The sequence below is a fragment of the Pseudozyma flocculosa genome (assembly GCF_000417875.1).
Source record: "Pseudozyma flocculosa PF-1 unplaced genomic scaffold scaffold00004, whole genome shotgun sequence".
Taxonomy (NCBI): Eukaryota; Fungi; Basidiomycota; class Ustilaginomycetes; order Ustilaginales; family Ustilaginaceae; genus Pseudozyma; species Pseudozyma flocculosa.
Genome location: NW_006920872.1, coordinates 842,546 through 861,162, shown reverse-complemented (window position 1 = coordinate 861,162; position 18,617 = coordinate 842,546). Strand labels below are relative to the sequence as shown.

Sequence of the window (18,617 nt, the reverse complement as noted above, 5' to 3'; positions counted from 1 at the left end):
GCTCCCGGGCCCGGCCTGCCCTTGCTCGTCAGAAGGCGCGGCCTTGTCGCCTCGTCCATCTGGCGGCCACGCCTTCGGTCGGGGACTCAGAGGCGCAAGGGCGATTGTCCATTCTATTGCTGTTCGTCCGCTAGTCTATCGTAGCTAGCTAGCTGCGTGTCTATCATCGAGAAAAGAGAGTGTGTGAGCCCAAGCAGGGCAGAGGGAAGAGAGTGAAGGGCGGTGGAAACCGCCGAGCCATCGTGCAAGGAAGAGCGAGAGAGAAAGAGGGAGTGTGGCTCGACTACCGGGGAGAAGACCGGTTGACGCTGCTCGGGTTGAGCAGGTACTTGCCCTTGCCGAACCAGAGGGCGACAAACAGCTCGCCCAGCAGGCTCGAGGGGTACTCGAGGAGCAGGCGGAACAGGACGGCAAGGGCCGTCGAGATGGCCAGGCAGACGATCCACACGGTCGCGACCGTCGACGACGTGCCCTTGCCCATGGCGCGGTCCGCCTCGCTCGGCATCGAGACGAGGCGCGGGACAATGTTCCAAAAGACGATTGGATGCATGACGGTGATGCCCGCGGAGAGGTGCTGGCCCAGCAGCGAGATGGGACGCAGGTTGAAGACGTAGCGCAGCACGGGCGTCATGTCGACGAGGGCGACGAGGAAAAAGGCCGCGGCCAGGTCGGCGAAGCGCACCATATCGTAGCCGGACCAGAAGTCCTTGGAGAAGGGCGGGTTGAGGGTGTGCAGCTGCGACAGCGCCTCGGTCGTGTTGTCGCGCACGCTCGGCAGGAAGAGCATCAGGCCCATTCCCGCCGCCGACACGAGCTGCGCGTAGAAGCCGAGCACGTTGGAGCTCGCCAGAGCCCGGAAGAAGGCCGGCACCTTGGTCTCGGGCCCGCCGACGGGACGGAGCAGCCGCGCGAACCGGCCGGACACGTCGAGCTCGGCGAGAAAGATGCCCGCGACAAACGGAGAGAGGTAGGACCACGACGCCCAGTTGAGGGCGCCGATGGCAAAGTAGAAGAAGAGGCGCGTGTCCTTGCCCAGCATCTCGCCAAACATGGCCATGACGTAGGCGTAGTAGCTGCCCTGGAGCAGCCAGGGCACCGTGAAGAGCATCGACGTCTGCTGCCGCAGCACCTGCGACATGGTCTCCATCGTAAAGAGGTTGACAAACGTCGTGAGCCAGTCGACGGCGTTTTCGAGGCACCAGTCGGTGGCAAAGGGGCGCGAAAAGACGGCGTGGAAGTCGGCGTGGCTGGCCGACATGTTGGTCGTCTTGCAGAGGCGGTACTGGATCGCAGAGACGATGAGCGCGGGCAGCAGGAAGCGGAACGGCCGCGAGACGATCGACTTGCCCATCGTCTGGAACATGGGCTCGGTCGAGTAGTGCACCTTGGCCGGGATGACCGGCGGCGCTTCGTAGCGCTGCTCTTGTTCCCCTCCTTGCTCTTGCTTCGGGTCTTGTTCTTTGTCCTGGTCGTGTCTCTTTTCGCCCTTCTTCCCGGCCTTGGCGTCTAGCACTGGTGGCGGCGGCGACCTGGGAGGAAGCGCGCGCGGCTTGATCCACGGCAGGCCGACGGTTCGTCCGCAGAGCACAAAGAACAGGATCAGGCCGAAATCGGACCTGATCGGGTAGAGGAGGGTACGCGAGAGCTTCGAGTCACTCGGCACGCTGCCGACCACGGTCGAAGAGAGCACCAGCACCGCCGCCAGCAGCCTCAGGCCGTCGAGGTGGCGTTCGCGCTTCTTGCTCGAGAGGAACGGGTTTATTCTCGACAGCAGGCCCAGCTCGAGCGCGGGCATCTCGGGCAGCGGGCCGATGCGCAGCTTGGGCAGCGCCGGCATCTTCGGCAGCTTGGGCAGCTTGAAACGACTCGACCTGGGCGAGGCGGGCACCACAAACACGCCGTCCATCGGCGACTTTGGCTCCACATCGACGACCTCGCTTGCGCTCGAAGCCTGCCGCACCTTTTTGTACACGGTGAACTTGTCGTCGGGCTTTTCGCCCACCAGCTCGCGGTACTTGGACAGGCGCGACGCTTTCCCAGGACTGAGGCGGAGCGAGGCGCGCTTGATCTCGTCGGGCGCCTTGTAGTCGTCCTTGGAGAACGACACCTTGTGCGGCGTCGACTCGCCCGAGACGTCGGTCGAGTCCGCGGGCGTGCGGCTGCCGTAGCCGGGAAGGGGCGTGGCGGGCGTCATGGGCGTGTGTGGCATCGTCGGCATCGCCGACATGTAGGACAAAGGCGGCATGGGTCCGCGAGGCGGCTGCGGGCTCCAAGGCGTTCGAGGCGTATGGGGGCTCCAGGGCGTGCGTGGCTGGCTCGGGTCCATGTAGGGTAGGATGATGTCGTCGTCGAGCTCCTCGGTCGGCTCGGCATTGCTGCCATTGCCGTGGTCCCCAGCCGGAGTCTGGTGGTGCTCGTTGACAGCTGAAGCGGCGGCGTCGAGGCGCCGATCCCGTCGAAGCACGTGCGAGAACTGCAGCGGCCTAGGGCGGGGAGCCCGGTTGCCTGCCAGCATGATGGCGAAGGCCGAGGGCGTTTCTGACTCTGGCTGCTCCATGCTGGGGCGAGCATCTGGTCGCGCCGCGGGTGCCTCGGTATCGGTTGGGCTGTCGTTGCGCTCGTCTGAGCGGTTTGCGGATCGGTCAGCTCCTGAACGGCGCGAGGAGCTCGAAGATGGACGGGACCGTGTGTCGCCGAGCTCCATGCCGTTGAAGAGCTGTTCGAGCTGCTGCTGGTGGCGCTGGTCCGACATGGCTCCTTGGTCGACGGGCGCGGCAGTGATGGGGAGGGAGGTCTGTAGGTGCCCGAGCGTCCTCTAGACGCGATAAGGCTGCTGTTATGAAGGGGCAGCGAACTCAGGCCTGCCAAGGTGAGAGAGAAGGTGCGGCTAGATGGTAAAGGAACAGGGTCTCCTGGAAGAAGGGAGCAGGAGAGCAGGATGGAGAAGGACCTAAAGAATAGGGGAAGACTGGGAGGGAAACAAAGAAGCGGCGCGGTCAGCGCCCGGCAGGAAGGCGAACAAGGGGAGACAGACGCGGCCGCCTCGGCCGAACAGACCTTTGCCGCAACGTTCCTCGCCGCAGAAGAGGTGTCAGGCTCGATGCAGGGGCAAACATGGCGGTACCTCCCGCCGAGACGGCACAAAGGAGCGGCTTCATTGGTACGGGCGCGTGGCGGACAACTCTACGTTGGCATGAGGAAGAACGGACGGCGGTACATCAACGCAGTACCCGCAAGGCAGCGTCCCGTCCTCTCGTCTGCCCTATCGGCTCCAGCGACACAGGGGCCTGATTGATTCAATCGATCGGCATCGAAGGGTACCAGTGGACGGAGATGCCCGCTTCCACGGACGTGCGAGGAGGGAAAAACTGGCCTGGATGGAAAGTACGCACCGGAAGCGGAAGGATGGACGCTGCTGCGAGCTCATCTTCTCCCACCTGACAACGCCGTGGACGAAGCTCAGGATCAGCTCACGAGGAGGTGTGGGAACAAAGCGGCAGACGGCGGTGATGCTGCAGCCTTTGTGCCCGCCGGAAGCACACGGAGCGTGCTTTCAGGTCCACATGTGCTGCCTCGGTCCGGTCGCAGTGCGCCACGCCGAGGACGCCGGTACGAGTAGGGTTGCTGCATCGGAGGATTATGCCCATGGGCTCTTGGCAGGAGCGCGCAGATCCTGCTCATGTTGCGGACTTGAGCCGCTCGTCATCGGACGTAGCTCGGAGGTCGGCGCAGGTCGTTCGATGATGCGGTGATGGCAGGGTCGGTGGAAATCCAAGCCGGCATGCCGCTGTGGTGCCCCTTCAGCTGCTGCTAAGGTGAGCCGGCGCGGGAGGCGGAGGCGGGCGCGGAGAGGGGGATCGACAAACATCCTGCGGAAGCGAGGCGACAAGGTGTAGGGACGGGAGCGTGCCCGGCGGAAGCCGCATTGGGACGAAGGTTCGAGCTCGTGGGTGCGGGCATATGGGTGCATGTGCGGCGCCGAGAGGGGCGGGCACCGACGTCGAGCTGCGACGATGATGCGACGGACGGCGGTGGCTTGGCGGGCGGGAGAGGGCGAGAGGGTGTCAGGATGCGCCGGAAGGGGGAGATGTTGAATCTCTGAGTGCGGCCGACGCAGAGGACCGACCTGCTGCTGCGACCGCCGGAAGATACTTCGATCGCTTGCGGGAGAGGCCGAGCGACTGCAGGCGAGAGGCGGAAGGGGGCCAAGGGCGAGGGGGGTGGTGCCCTCGAGGTGGGTACGAGACGAGATCAGCACGCTTCGACTCTGCGCTGCTGGGGTGCGGCGGCCCGAGGCGCGTCAGAGGGGCGAGGATGGCGGCGGCGGTGGTGGTGGTGGGGAGGGGCGAGAAGGGACGCGTGGGAAGCAGCCGCGCAGAGGCAAGAAAGCTCGCTCGGTTGTGCGCCTGACACTTCTGGGTGAGCCACGCATGGCTGCCCAGGCCGGCCTGCTGCTCGTCTTGCCATCGTTCTCTCGTCTCGGCACCCCTTCTTCGCTGCTGCTGCTGCTGCTGCTGCTGCTGCTACGCTGCTGCTCGATAGATAGATCATGCTTCACCTCGCTCTCCTGCTTCCGCTGCACTCCCTCGCTCGCTTCCGGCGTTTTGGATCGTCACGTAGGGTCGATCCCCGTCTCCCTCCTGCCTGCCCTGCCCAGCATCTCGTCTTTGTCGTCGTCGTCGAGCCAACAAGGAACCTCCTCCGTGGCGAGGGGACGCCAACGCCTCTCGTCCGGCTGCCCATCGACCGCGTCCCACCGTCCCGCGGCCCGAAACCGCCTTCTCGTCATCGTCTACCGCCGCGCCTCTCCTGCCTCCCCCGCGCTTGCCGGTCCTTTTGCGGCCATCTAGCTCGTTTGCCTCCTCAATGCATCGCTCCCGTCGACTCACTGTGGCGCAGCACGCTAGCAGCCCGGACCCGGCGCCACTCTTTCTCCCCTCGCCGCCGCCGCCACCGCCGAAAGCGGAACGACGTTCCCACCCTTCCATCGCTGGGGCGGCCGATCGAATCAGAGACCTTCTCGGGACCATGTCTTGTCGAAACCTTGTTCGCCAGTCCGGCCTTCGCCGTCGATTCGAGCCTCGTGCCTGGTCGAGCGTTCAACGCGATGGTCGACGCTGGGCCGCCCCGCTGCATATCTTCAACATCCCCCTTCCTTTGACCTCGTGTATTGCTCGCCTGCCTTTGAAGACCAAGAGCGACCAAGGTGAGGCTACATAAGGACGACGACCAAGCGGGTGTTCGATCATCGTCCCTTTGACCCCTCCTCTGCCTCCAGACCTCTCCCCAAGCCTCAAGACATCACCTTGCTCCCCTCCCCTCCCCATCTCGTCAACCCCTCTTCAACAGCTTCCTCCTCGCTCCCTCATCTTTGCCTGCCTGCTCGTCCGACCAACATGGAGTCGGTCAACGGAGTCATCACCGCCATCATGGCCGGCGAGCACGCCGTCGGCAAGGACGCCGTTCACGCCGCTGCGGACACCACTGGAACCCTGGACCAGCTCAACAACGTTGTGAGTGTCCGCCTTGCCTTGGCATCGCCGCTGATGCAGACACGATTCTGCCTGCTGGCCGGCCCGACTGACCATGCCTACCTGCTTCTTGGAACCTGCCTGCGATCGGCGGCGGAGCAGACGGCCATGTCGCTGGACGACTACACCTTCCAGGTCGACAGCGCCTGCAGCTCGACGCTGACCACGCCCGAGGACGCCGTCGACGACCCGATGGGTGGGCTGCGGGCTAGCCCTCCCCTGTCGCGCCTCCCTCCATCGACGGGCGCGATGACGGGACGACGACCTCTCCCGATCCACACCGGCCCCATCCCCTCGTTCTACAGCATCATCCCCGCCGGTGGGTCCGGGACGAGGCTGTGGCCTCTGTCGCGCGACGCTCGACCCAAGTTCCTGCTCGACCTCGAGGGCAACGGCGGCTCGCTGCTGCAAAACACCTGGAACCGCCTGCGCCCGCTCTCGTACCGCTCCAACATTGTCGTCGTCACCGGAAACGCGCATGCCTCCGAGGTGGGCCAGCAGCTCCTGGGTGAGCTCGAAGGCGACAACCTCGTCACCGAGCCCTGCCCAAAGGAGAGCATGGCCGCCATCGGCCTCGCTGCGGCCATCTGCCTCAAGCGCGACCCCGACGCCATCGTCGGCAGTTTTGCCGCAGACCATGTCATGCCAGCAGAAGATAAGGTGAGCATCAGAAGTCGGGTCCTTGCTGTTTCGCAGCTGCAGCAAAGGCGAAAAGGGCCATGCAAGCAGGGGCTCAGGGCAGGGCGAGGGTTGGCTGGCCTGCGAGGAGAGGGGCCAGCGAGCGAGAGCGCAGTATCGGCTTGGACGCAGTGTTGGACGTGCAAACTCAGAGGCTCCGGCCCGACCGACTTGCTCGCTCTCTCGCTCGCTCGTTCGCCCTGTGCCTCGCTGGGGGCAGAGAGAGAGAGCCGTCGCTGGCCTGCTCTAGCCTGCCTGTTTTCGAACCCAGCCTTCGCCGAATTTGCGCTCCTCTCTGCCTGGCAGCTGGGCTGGCCGCTGGACTGGGCGCGCTGGCGGTGGGCCTGCCTGTCGTTGCGATTTCGATCCCCGCGTCTTGGAGTTGAGAGCCAGCCCGAGGGGGCGAGCGACCCCTGGCCCTGGCTTCGGATTCCTGAGTGGTGTAGATCGGCCTTCTGACCACCCGGCTTCTTGCCCTGCCCCCTCTTCTCCTCTGGCCCCCTCTGCCAACAGAACCCGCAATTCTACACGGCGGTGCGCGAGGCGGTCCGGGTGGCGCAGGCCCACGACGTCCTCGTCACCATCGGCATCCAGCCCACCGAGCCGTCGACCGCTTTTGGCTACATCCACATCGGTGCGCCGGCCTCGGAGTCCGACCGAGGCGCTGCAACGAGTGCGGCGACAGCGGACACGACGACGACGACCACGGCCGCCACCGGCGATCGCGCCTTCCGCGTCTCGTCGTTCAAGGAGAAGCCCGACGCCGCCACGGCCGCCCGCCTCATCGCCGATGGCCAGCACTGCTGGAATGCGGGCATCTTTGTCGCCAGCGCCAGGGTGCTCCTCGACATGCTGCAGAGGCACCAGCCGGACCTCTACCGCGGCCTCGACGGCCTTGCCCAGCTGCACGGCACCGAAGGCTACGCGGCCGAGCTGGCAAAGGTGTGGCCGACGCTGCTCAAGATCTCCATCGACCACGCCATCGCCGAGCCTGCGGCCGCTAGCGGCGACATGATGGTGGTGCCCGCGCCCCTCGTCTGGAAGGACCTGGGCGACTTTGCCAGCCTCTCGGAATGGCGCCGGCTGTCTTCGGCTCCCAGCACGCCCCGATCGCCCCTCTCGATGGCAGGCGGCCTGCCGACTCCCCCGCTCAGCGCGACTTCGGCGTGGACGCCATCGCTATCGCCCTCGCCCCGATCGCCTCTCTGCCCGCTGCCGCCCCTCGCCCCCATCGAGTCCGGCCCCGGCCCCAAGACGACCGCCGAGGCAGTTTCCGAAGCCGCCGCCAGCCTCGAAGAGGAGCCCGTCATTGTCCTCGGCGACGAGTCGAGCGTCTTCTTCGACGATGCCACCGGCTTCATTGTACCCGGCTCCGGCCGCGTCATCGGCTGCATCGGCCTCCAGGACGTTGTCATCGTCGATACCAAGGACGCGCTCCTGGTGATGCACAAGAGCCGCGCCCAGGAGATCAAGCAGCTGGCGAACCGCTGCAAGCTCGCCTTTCCCACGTTGTCGTAGCGCGCGTCCGCCCGTAGACGTTGGCTGTCCGGTGGTGGCGGTCGGCGGTGGCCTCGGCGCGTCGTCCTGCCGCTACTATCTTTTTCCCCTCGTTTTAGTCTGTCCTTTTTTGCCTCTCGGACTCTGCCTTCTTCGCCTTTGCAATGGATACACGCTCGTTTCTACTCACTCGGACTTGGCTCGCTGTCGCTTGGCTTGGCTTGCCTTGGCGCGAGTGCGTGCCTGGCTTCGCCGTCTGACCGCCGTCGTGTTGCGAGGTGGGCCAGTGGCCCTACTGGTGTTTGGATGGCTTGCCGTCCGTGTTTGTTGCTTGTTTGCCCGCTGCCTGCCTGTCTGGAAGGGGATCGCCTTCGACTCGGCTAGCCCAACGCGCAGCGAGCGTTCCTGGCAGGCCGCGTGGCGTGGCTGCATGGCCTTCGGTCGGCTCGGATCAGGAAGGCGTCCGCTGGAAAAATACGCATTCCGGGTGTGCCACGCGACGCGAGGATGACCTTTGCTGGCTCCGTTCCGCATGACGGCCACCGAGGGGCTCGTCCCTGCATCTCCACGCACTGTCCATCCGTCGCCGTCGTCCTGCCTCTCGGAGCGAGGCCTGTCGGCCCGAAGCGTCGTCGATCGGCTCTCGCTGGCCGCCTGGCTGGCTTCGGAATGGGTCCGATCGAGTCAACAGCGACCTGGCAGCGGCGAGGCGAGCGCTCCGCCTACAGCGCCAGCGGATTGGAGCGGCGACGACGTGGGATCGAAGGATGGTCTGCACCGCTGCCGATTTTCAGGGGACATCGGACCGGTTGCGATGTGCCAGGCATTGTCTGCGCTCGTCGTTTGGGCCAAGCGGCGAAAGGAGTTGGCCGGTCGATGGTGTTGTTCGTGTCGACGTCGTTGGGGACAGCGCCGTTTTTCAGGAGCAGGTCGAATGCGGTCGGAGAGGATCGAGGTCCGAGAAACAGCTTCCCACAAAGCAGTGCTGTCGAGTTGGCCTGCCTGCGGTCGAAGGTGGCTGACAAACAGTATAATGGTGGCGAGCATCGTCGAGGGCGAGTCGGCAGCTCTACCGGCTCAGGAAGGCTGTCGCTGCCGGTCGGATCGGCAGCGGCCGAGGATAGGTCGGATTAGGATGTCGACCTTCCCAAAGCGGCAACAAGCTGCTCGACCGAGTGTTCGGTTCGTTCATGGTCCGGGCTCAGCGTCTGCAGTCGAGCCGTAGAGCGACCGTGGCGCTGGAATATCGACTCCGACCACCCTTTGGGACGCAGAGTAACCCATCAAGGAGATGGATGCCTGTCCAACTCCGCTTCGACGACGGACTTCGCCAGACGCGCAGCTGGAATGCCCCTTCCAGGCTGTGCTTCCGTGCATAGAGTGACCTGAATCACCGCGTACGGCTCGCCGATCATTGTGAGCTCTGAACCTGCGGCCCCCTACCACCGAGGACCGATAGCAAGAGGCAAGCCGACCGAGACGGTGCGATGCTCCGCTCCGGTCCGAACTAAGTCGGCCAATTGTGCCTCGCTCGCCACCATGACGTGAGTGGCTTGCTCGCTGTCGGTCAACCGGGGTGCGAAGGATGCTGATGTCTAACGCGGTCGGCATACTGACATGGACTCGGATGCGCCGACGATGCTACTGGCGCGGATCTGTGCCTTGAGGACTGCCGTTCTGCTCGGTGTCGCGTTCCTGGCCTGCGATCCGGAACGGCTCAGAACGGAAGGGACGGTAAGCAGGCAGGCAGGGTGAAGAACCTCTGGGCTGTCAGAGCGGGGCGAGGCCGCACTCTCGGCTTCCGAGCGTTGACTTTGCAGATATTGGGCTTTGATATCTTCCTGAAGTGCAGAAGCCGTTAGTCGGACGAGCGCCGAGCACGACGAAAGGTGGCCAGGGCGCTGCGGGCAGAGAGCAGAGGACTTGGTACCATGGCAGGGGGCTCGGAGCTAAGGCTCTTGCGCGGCGGGACTGATGGAGTGCCCAAGCGGTAGGAGGATGCGGCTCGGAGTCGGTGTCGGGTGCTGAAGTCGAGGTGGCGGTGCTACAATACTAGCTTTAGTGGTGGTGTTGGGTATGGGGGGATGAGGGGGATGGGGACGCCGGTGGTGGTGGCTAGGAAGAGGGAGCGCGCCTGGCCTGCCACGCCAGGAGAGGCGCCCCCCACGCCGAGCCACCCAGAAACGCGCGTGGCGTTTGTATTCCGCCAATTCAAAATCGCTCCGGCCTCGTCTCCGAGGTGCAGGCGCCTGCGTCGTTTTGAATTGGACCCGCTCTGGCCACCGCGCGGGTTGTATTGATTTGCTGCTGCCAGCCAGCACGCGGCCCTCGAGCGCGCGGCTTGCTTCCTCTTCCTCTTCCTCTTCCTCTCCACCACTCCCTCTGTCGCAGCCGCTCCAAGGCTGCTGCTCTGCCATAGTCCGCACTCCGCCCTTTCGTCGTCCTTTCGTCGTCGACGGCACCGTATACAGCGCTTCGAGGCCCTGCCTCGTTCGCACCCAGACGCAGCTTGAACCTTGATCCTCGACCTCTCTCCTTCTCTGTTTCGTCGCCGACCTGCGCCTCTCCTGGTGGTGCGCCGCTGCCGCCGACCCGGTCTGCCTTTGAACTTGCCCTTCTCTCCGCCACTCTCCCACGCTACTCCGCTCTGGTACACTCTCGCCGCTCGACGACGATCTAGGAATGGTAGCCAACCCCCTCGACCCAAAGGCCCGGCTACCGCGGTGGTTCCTCAGAGGCCCCTGCCGTCTCGGCCCCCCTTCCGGGACCGGAAGAGCGCTCTTTGGCTGGTACCCGTCCCGTATTGCCCCTCGCTCTGCCCGCTCGACTATCGCGCTGCTGCTATGGAACGGCTTGCTTCCCGTTCCGGCGATCCTGTGCGTCGCGCCGGGCTGCCGCGACCGACCCAATCTCTTGGAGCGCCCTCTCGCGCTCCCACGCCGAGCGCGATCCCAGAGACAGGAGCTCTGCTCGGCGTGAGGCTTGGCCCCATCGATATACATCTCTGCGCTCTGCCTCTGACATGAACCGAGGTGCACACGGTGGTAGATGAACGCCCAACATTCTCCCGGCAGCACCACTCACCACTCGCCCCTGCTCACGGGCCAATCACGGCCTTGCCGTCGCCGGTGCCTCCTCTCTGCGCGCTCGCCCTTGGGCCTCGTCTTTGCCTCTCGCAGGATCCGCCGCTTCCCCCAACACTGGCTCCCGTTGCTGTGCATTTGACCGACCGCGCCGCCGACGGATCCCATGTGCTGACGGGTGCGCGTCGCCGGATCAGCAGCGCAGGTTTGCGGCCGACGCGGGTTCGCCGCTTGGTGCTGTCGGACACGCACAATGCACCACGAGGCAGCCAGCTGTCCACAAGTTTCGACGTAGAAGGACACCAACGCCCCTCTCGCTGGCCACCCCTCGTCGACTGCTTTGAACGTGCTGGTCGAAGTCCGCCTTGCTGTCGGGAGACCCTCGGACGTTCTGAGAAGCTCCTCGACGCCATCGACCTGCGGTACAATCTTGGACTACCGCTGTCCATCTCCAGCGAGCCTCGAGCCATCTGCCCGTCTTGGTCCTTTCGAGTCAGGCCCAGATCCCTCTTCACCATCACCATCACCATCACCGCCTGCTCTTCCTCCCGACATCAAGCCTTGACAGCCGGGATCCGCCGTGAGAGTGGTTCCAACCCTCCTCTCCTTCCCTCGCAACCCCCTCTTCATCGCCCTGGCCTCTGCGAAGATGGCCGAAAAGACCTCTCTGACGGCGCCCGTCGCGTTCGCGGTGGACCTCGAGAAGCATGCCTCCGCATCGAACGAGTCCTCGACGGCCCCGTCATACCCGACCTCGCCGGCTGGAGGCACCACGCTCAGCCTCGCCAGCGACGAGCTCAAGGGCGTACCTCTCGAGAAGCAAGAATCCTCTAGCCCGGTCGATGGCGTCCTGCCGGTGCCAGTCTTGCTCGATGCCGAGACACAGAAGCTTCCAGGCACGGCGGATGAGGAGCCCAAAAAGGAGCCGCCGGCGCCCAAAAAGGAGCCCGAGAAGCGCTTCAAGGAGGTCGACACGGGCTACCTCGACGGCCTGCGCGGCATCGCGATGATCATGGTGTGAGTGGGCGAGCCAGGCCGCCGTCTCTCCGCGGGCACATGCCAAAGATGGAAGCTGACGAGGACCTGCGACGTCCTTCGCCCGCCCCTACCCCTGCAGGTTCAACGAGCACTACTTCACGCACACCTTTGCCAAGCTGTTCCCTGAAGTCATCCAGCCGGGAAGCGCGCGCGACATCCTGCGGTCCAAGATGGGCCTGATCTTCTTTTTCATGCTGGCCGGCCGCCTCAACGTGACCTCGTGGTTCCGCCGCCTGCACCGCGGCAAGCCCCTCGTGTGGAAGTCGCTGCCGGACGCCATGCTGCGCCGCACGTGGCGCCTCGCCGTCATGTCGGTCATCGCCTGCATCGCCCAGGCCACGTCGTGCGCCGGCGGTGCCTACTACCCGGCGCAGAAGGCGAGCCCCATTCTCAAGATCGGCGACAACCTGTGGTACCCGGACTGGTGCACGCTCGTCAAGCGCAAGGGCTACGTCATCGCCACCTCGACCAGCTTCAGCGAGATTGCCGTCGACGTGATGCGCATCTTCACCAACCGCGACCACGTCTACCAGCTCAAGTACGAGGGCATGCTCTGGTCGATGTACACGCAGCTCTGGGGCATGATGTTCTGCCTCTTCCTGATGCCCGTGCTCATGTACATGCCGCTCTGGCGGCGGCAGGCGCTCTACCTGGTGCTCATGGTCGCGCTTGCCTCGACCTACAGCACCAATCAGCCCTTCCTGCTGGGCATCTGGCTCGCCGACCTGGCTGAATCGCAGATCCTCGAGCGACTCCGCCTCCGGTCGCGCTGGACCTACATCTCGCTCGAGCTCGTTCTGGGCGCCCTCACCTTCCTCTTCCTCTGCTACAACCGCATCGAGACTCAGATGCTCCAGGCGCTCGCGCCTATCACGTTCCGCGAGGGCGTGCTCGGCGTCAACCTCAAGAAGGACGACTTTGGCGGCTCCCCCGCCATCCTCCTCCGCGCCTTTATGGTCTTCCTCTGGCTCGAGATGTCCATCATGGGCCAGTGGCTCATCGGCAACTGGCTCTTCAAGGCGCTCGGCCGCATCGCCCTCGGCTTCTACGTGTCGCAGATGCCCATCGTCTTTGGCATCCTGCCGCCCATGGTCGTCAAGTGGCACAAAGAGGGCGTCGACTACTGGAGCCTGGTGTCGTACGGTGAGTCCGGTCTCGGCGCGAAGGGTTGCCATCGTCGCGCGCGGCAATGCTGATTTTCGCCACCGTGTCTTCGCCCCGTCCCTGCTTCTTCACGCCCGTGCTCTCCTCTGCTGCCGCCGAGACCGCTGCAGGCTGGTGCCTCTGCTTCACGCTCAACTGGGCCTTTGGCTGGGTGCTCGGCAAGACGATTGACCGCTGGTCGATCAGCAGCTCGGCGTGGCTCTCCAAGAACCTGGCCACGCGCGACACGGTGTCGTTCCTCGGTGCCCTGGTCCGCCTGGTGATCGACTTTTTCCTCGAGGACATCCCGGCCTTTTTGGCCTCGATCCCCGGCCGCTTCCGCAGCGGCCAGCGTGGCTTCGGGCGCTTCGTGTACGCGTGCAAGCACTGGCGCACGCCCGAGGAGCAGCCCGAGCCCATCGGTCCGCCAGAGGCCTACGGCTTCACCGACGCCGACCTCAAGTCGACCATCTTCACCTCGGACGTGCTCGACACCGAGCAGGCCCGGCGCGCCTGGCGGCTGCTGCGGATGAGCTCGTGCACCTTTATCCTGCTGCCCGTCGGCGCGCTCGGCGTCGGCTTCATCTGGGGCTGGTTCAACCCGTGGGCGTACTTCAAGACGCCCATGCCGGCATCGTTTAGCCTGCTGTGGAAGGTGCTGTGGCTCTTCACCTTCCCCTTTGTCGTCATCACCTTTGTCGGCTTCATGGCGCCGGACATTACGCTGTCGCGCAAGCAGCAGGACTCGAAGCGCGTCTACCGCGACCGCATCCACAAGCTCTACATTGTCTCGGTCACGCGCGGCACCAACGAGGACGCCACGCGCCGCTGCCACCTCGAGCTGCGCAAGCTGGAAAAGTACCACCCGGCCGTCGAGGTCATTGTGCTCACCGACGAGCCCAACGCATACCCGGACCTCAACAACATCGTCACGCCCAAGGCGTACGTGTCGCCGGGCAAGATGGCCAAGCACAAGGCGCGCGCCCTCGACTACTTCCGCCACGTGGCCAAGCTGACCCCCTACGACTGGGTGATGCACATGGACGAGGAGTCGATCATGGACGCCGCATCGCTCCGCGGCTGCATGGACATGATCCGCTACACGCCCCACGACTTTGGCCAGGGCATCATCCTCTACAACGCCCACAACTACTGGAAGGGCGTCGCCGGCTGGGCCTTTACCGTGGCCGACGCGCTGCGCGTCGGCGACGACCTCGCCCGCTTCTCGCTTCAGGCCAACATCTTCAAGCGGCCCGTGTTTGGCGTCCACGGATCCTTCCTCATGATCAACGGCGAGGTCGAGAACAAGATCGGCTGGGACTTTGGCACGCTCACCGAGGACTTTGAGTTTTCCCAGGTGGCGTGGGCCAAGGGCTACACGCTCGGCCGCATCCACGGCATTGTGCGCGAGCAGTCGCCGTCCAACGTGCTCGACTTCCTCAAGCAGCGCCGCCGGTGGTACATGGGCATCGCCCAGCTCGCCAAGCGCTTCACGATGCCCGCCCTCGCGTGCAAGGTGTGGACCGCTGGCGTCTTTTGCCTCATCGGCACGGGCATCAACCTCCTCTTCTCGTTCCTGCCCACCGGCAACGACCCCACGCCCTACTGGCTCTACATCATCAGCTGCTGGTCGTTTGGCACCTTCCAGGTCCTCTACAGCGCCGGCGTCATCTTCCAGGACATGGACTACTACGACTTCAAGGACTGGTGGATCATCCCGATCCACGTCGCCGCCACCTTTTTCATCTCGATGGCCACCTCTGGGCTCGAGGCCGCCGCCGTCATCTGGGCCATGTCGAGCGAGATTGAAAACGTCGGCTTCGAGGTCATCAAAAAGTAGTCGGCGGCCAGGCGCGCGAGCGAGCGAGCGAGCGCCGCGCCCGGCCATCCTTGCCTATACCGGCGCTCGCTCCTCATCTCCCCCGCTCGCACACTTCCATGTCCCCCGTCCCTCCTTCTATGAGCTTCGGCTCCCGCCACATTCGTTTTTCCCCCCCCATCCCACGCTCCTTTCTTCGCAACGTTACAGGTAGACCGCCCGACACGCAGCCGGCTCGATGCAGCGGCGTGGCGGGCACAGGACAATACACTTGCCAATCTCCTCCTCTTTGCTCCTCGGAGAGCCGAGCCGAACCCAGCCGAGGCGAGGCGAGGCGAGCCAAGCCAGACGCCTGACCGCGGTGCGACGGGCGAGCGGGGGGCAAACACGCTCGTCGCCGCGAGTTTCCTTGCTGGTACAGCGGCGGCGGGCCTTGTCGCGTTGCCTCGCTCCAGCAACATCGTGCCAGACCTCCTGACCTATCCCTGGGGCGCGGCAGGTCCTCGACCTCGTCGAATCTCAAACTGCATTAAGGGGCCTTCTATCGATGCTATGCCGATGCCGATGCCGATGCCGATACCCTCTTCGAATCTCCGTCGTGCCACGATCATGCCGTTTCCACAGCATCTAAGCGCCTCTACGCACCGCCGAGCCCGAGGCCGCTCTACGACCCTCGGCCCTCTTGAGCGCCTCCAAACAGCGCACGACGCCATCGACGTCGCTCAGCAGCGTGACATGGCGGTGTGGACTCTCGACGATGCCCGGTCCGTCGAGTCGCAGCACCGTCTTGCTCTTCCTCTCCCTCTTCCCGCTCGACAGCGCCACATCGTCATCGTGCGGATGCGGGTGCGTGACTTCGTCCCGACGCACGAGGAGGCGTGACCACCCACCGGGGAGCGACGTCGAAGAGTGGCGCGTAATCAGCCCGTCGCCCGGTGCGTACTTCATGCTGGCGTAGTTGCCCTCCCTGACGTCGTCCTCCCATCCCGTCGCCGTCGTCGTGGTACCGGCGACAGCGGCGGAGGTGGTGGCGGTATCGTCGGGCGACGGTGGGAGACCGACAATGGCCCCGGATACCGAGGGTGTACGGCCCGACGTCAACACCACGATGGGCGGGTACAGTCCTCGCTGGAACTTGGCCGGATCGAACGACGTCTCGAGCACGTCGTGGAACCTCCGTACCTCTTTGAGCGTCCGGGCCAGGTAGCGTCTCGGTTCTTGCACCTCCTCGTCCTCCTCGTCCCCTGTCGTTGTCGTCGCCGATGGCGCAACCGCCGCCGCGGCCGAGGGAAGGGGAGGCTGGCCGAGTGAGGAGTCGGGTAGGCCCACCTTGTCCCGCGCCCTCTCTTCATCTTGCCCGCCGCTGCCGCCGCCAGCGTGGCCGGGGACGATGCAGGGACTAAAGCCGTACCGCTGCCACGTCTCGACGTCGAGGAAGTCGAGATCCTCGTACCTGCCCCCCTCCTCCCCTTCGCCTTGGCCCTCGTCCTCGTCGTCCTGGCTCGCGGGCACGTAAAAGCACCTGCCCCGCTTGGGGAGGAGGTAGAAGCTGCTCCGGAAGCTGAACGTGGCGCGCGGACTGCAGATGGTATCGTTGAACAGGGCCGCATCGCCGTACCGCAGCGGCCCGAGGATGTTGGGCGTACCCTCGAACGGCGTCGAGGCGAACACAATGCCGCTAAAGATGCGCGGGTCCGGCGCCGTCGCCAGCGCAAACAGCGTCACCAGGCCGCCCATCGAGTGCGCCACGACCTTGGCGCCGCGCCGCCTCGACGGGTCCGGCGACGACGCCTCGTACAGCTCGGTGAGGAACGCGACGAGGCGCGCCGACGACAGCGGCAGCGAGAGGCGCCAGTCGTACCCCCACGTGTGCACCGTGCACCGCGGCGAGCTCGTGGCCAGCCGGGTCTGGAGCCGCTTGCCCATGTCGACGAGCCGGCCAATGTGCGTCACCATGTCGCTCGCGTAGACGTCGGCCTCGGAGCGCGACTCGGCCTCGGCGTCGAGCGCCAGCTCGAGCGTGGGCCGGCGCAGCCCCACGCCCACCTTGATGGGGATCCAGAGCCGCTCGTCGGTCTCGGCGGACCGCAGTACGCTGCCGCGGTAGCCGCCCAGGATGACGACGTTGCCCTCGACGCCGCGCACAAACTGCGAGATGCCCCGGTGGCGCTGCACCGTGGGAACCAGCTCGGGCTCGAGCAGGTTGACGGCGGGTGCTGCTGCTGCGGACGGAGCCGCGGGGGGCGCAGAGGGAGGAGGGCCCGGGTTGAGGGGAGCCTCGGGCTGAACGGCAGACGACGACGTCGAGAGGAGATCGGCCGAGTGGGCCGAGACAAAGGACCAGGCGCTCGTGAGGCTCTTCCAGTTGGGCGCCGGCAGCGAGAAGCCGCTGTTGCGTTTGGCCCTCTTGTCTGCCGTGTTGGCCGGCGTCGGCACAGTCGGCGTCGCGGTCGTAGGCTCGGCCGTCGCAGCAGACTCTTGTTGCAGCGAGAGCGGGTCGACGCCCTCGCGCTGGGGCTGCGGCGAGACGATGGCGTCGGTCCTGGCGGCGTCTTCCATGCTCATGCCGATGCCGAACCCGCTCTGCTTTGCGCTCAGCTGCTCTCCACCGCTCAGCCCGCGGTCCGGCAAGGTCCCAGACTGAGTGATTTGCGCCGCGTTCTGCTGCTGCTGCTGCTGCTGCTGCTGCTGCTGCGACGCGTTGCGCCAAAAGAAGCGCTTGGTGATCCTGGACCGGGTCTCGTTCCAGCCGCTGCTGACGCCGAAATGGGTGTCGTAGAAGGCCTGCTTGGCCGAGGGGTTGCGATGCGATGGGTCGACGTAGCTCGCCGTTGGGTCGCGGCGCGAGGGTCGCCAGGGGTAGGACTCGGGGTAGACGATGTCGTCAGGATGACGTTCGTCGGTGTGCGCAGGTGCAGGTGCGTGTGGATGGAGAGCCGTGCTGGTGAGCGGCGCCGATGATCCGGAGCTGGAGCTGGATGACGAGCGTGAGAATGCGGGCGAGGACGAGGGCGAGGGTGAGACCGACGGGGGCAGGTCATGCCGCGCTCGTCGAGGCGAGGTGGGCACGCTGGCTGCTGTGCGGCCATTCTGGATTTGGTCGGCGTTGTGGTTGCTAGACTGGGCCGAGTGCAGGTGGGACGGGGGCAGTTCGCTACGTCTCCTCTGCTTCTTGTCGTCGTCCTTGTCCTTGCCCTTGCCCTTGGTCCTGCGCAGGCTCCTGCCCATTCCCGCGAGGAACGAGGAGGCGGCGGACGCGGTTGACGAGGAGGCGGCGGCGGGGGAAGTCTTTGGACGTGGAAAGTGCTGGTACTTCCAGTTGCGCTTGTCCTCGGGGATGTACCGGCCGTGAGGCAGTGTGTCCGAGTTCAAGGGTCGGGTGGTAGACGATGGCGATGGTGACGGTGCCGGTGATGGAGATGGTGCTGACGAGGCAGAGGATGGGGTGCCCGAGGCAAATGTGCGTTTGAGGAGCGTCGACATGGCGGTACAGGCTAGGCCAGGACGTCTAGAGGCACGGGCGAGAGAAGGGACGCGTTGATGGTGGTGGTGTTAGTGGTGGTCGATGGGAAGGAAGCGAACCCCCCTCGTCGGCCGCCAACCATATGGCCCCAAGGAGAGGCCGGCCCTGGCGTGGCAGCCTTCTAAGGAGGTCGTGTGGTCGAGGCCAGAGGGGGGTTGCTCTTCGGAAGGCCCGCCGGGCGGCACCACAGAGAGAGAGAGAGAGAGAGAGAGAGAGAGAGGAGGACGGACGACGGAGGAGACGACGACGCGGACGGTCCGTCGTCGTCGTCGTCCGTCCGTCCGTCCGTCCCGTCCCGCCCCGTC

General features: G+C 65.3%; 5 protein-coding genes across 5 annotated transcripts; 2 read left to right on the top strand and 3 right to left on the bottom strand.

Annotated features, from left to right (window-relative positions):
- Nucleotides 1–283: 283 nt before the first annotated feature.
- PFL1_01770 (uncharacterized protein) lies at nucleotides 284–2,752 on the bottom strand (the record flags this gene model as incomplete). The annotated part of the gene is made up of 1 exon (XM_007879280.1): nucleotides 284–2,752. One exon carries the CDS (start codon nucleotides 2,750–2,752, stop codon nucleotides 284–286), a length of 2,469 nt encoding a protein of 822 aa, XP_007877471.1.
- Nucleotides 2,753–5,396: 2,644 nt separating this feature from the next.
- On the top strand, nucleotides 5,397–7,727 carry PFL1_01769 (uncharacterized protein; the record flags this gene model as incomplete). The annotated part of the gene is made up of 3 exons (XM_007879279.1): nucleotides 5,397–5,513; nucleotides 5,634–6,191; nucleotides 6,723–7,727. 3 exons carry the CDS (start codon nucleotides 5,397–5,399, stop codon nucleotides 7,725–7,727), a joined length of 1,680 nt encoding a protein of 559 aa, XP_007877470.1.
- Nucleotides 7,728–8,894: 1,167 nt separating this feature from the next.
- Nucleotides 8,895–9,317, bottom strand: PFL1_01768 (uncharacterized protein; the record flags this gene model as incomplete). Its single annotated transcript, XM_007879278.1, has 1 exon — nucleotides 8,895–9,317. One exon carries the CDS (start codon nucleotides 9,315–9,317, stop codon nucleotides 8,895–8,897), a length of 423 nt encoding a protein of 140 aa, XP_007877469.1.
- Nucleotides 9,318–11,438: 2,121 nt separating this feature from the next.
- PFL1_01767 (uncharacterized protein) lies at nucleotides 11,439–14,810 on the top strand (the record flags this gene model as incomplete). Its single annotated transcript, XM_007879277.1, has 3 exons — nucleotides 11,439–11,806; nucleotides 11,907–12,970; nucleotides 13,102–14,810. 3 exons carry the CDS (start codon nucleotides 11,439–11,441, stop codon nucleotides 14,808–14,810), a joined length of 3,141 nt encoding a protein of 1,046 aa, XP_007877468.1.
- Nucleotides 14,811–15,416: 606 nt separating this feature from the next.
- Nucleotides 15,417–18,272, bottom strand: PFL1_01766 (uncharacterized protein; the record flags this gene model as incomplete). The annotated part of the gene is made up of 1 exon (XM_007879276.1): nucleotides 15,417–18,272. One exon carries the CDS (start codon nucleotides 18,270–18,272, stop codon nucleotides 15,417–15,419), a length of 2,856 nt encoding a protein of 951 aa, XP_007877467.1.
- Nucleotides 18,273–18,617: the final 345 nt, after the last annotated feature.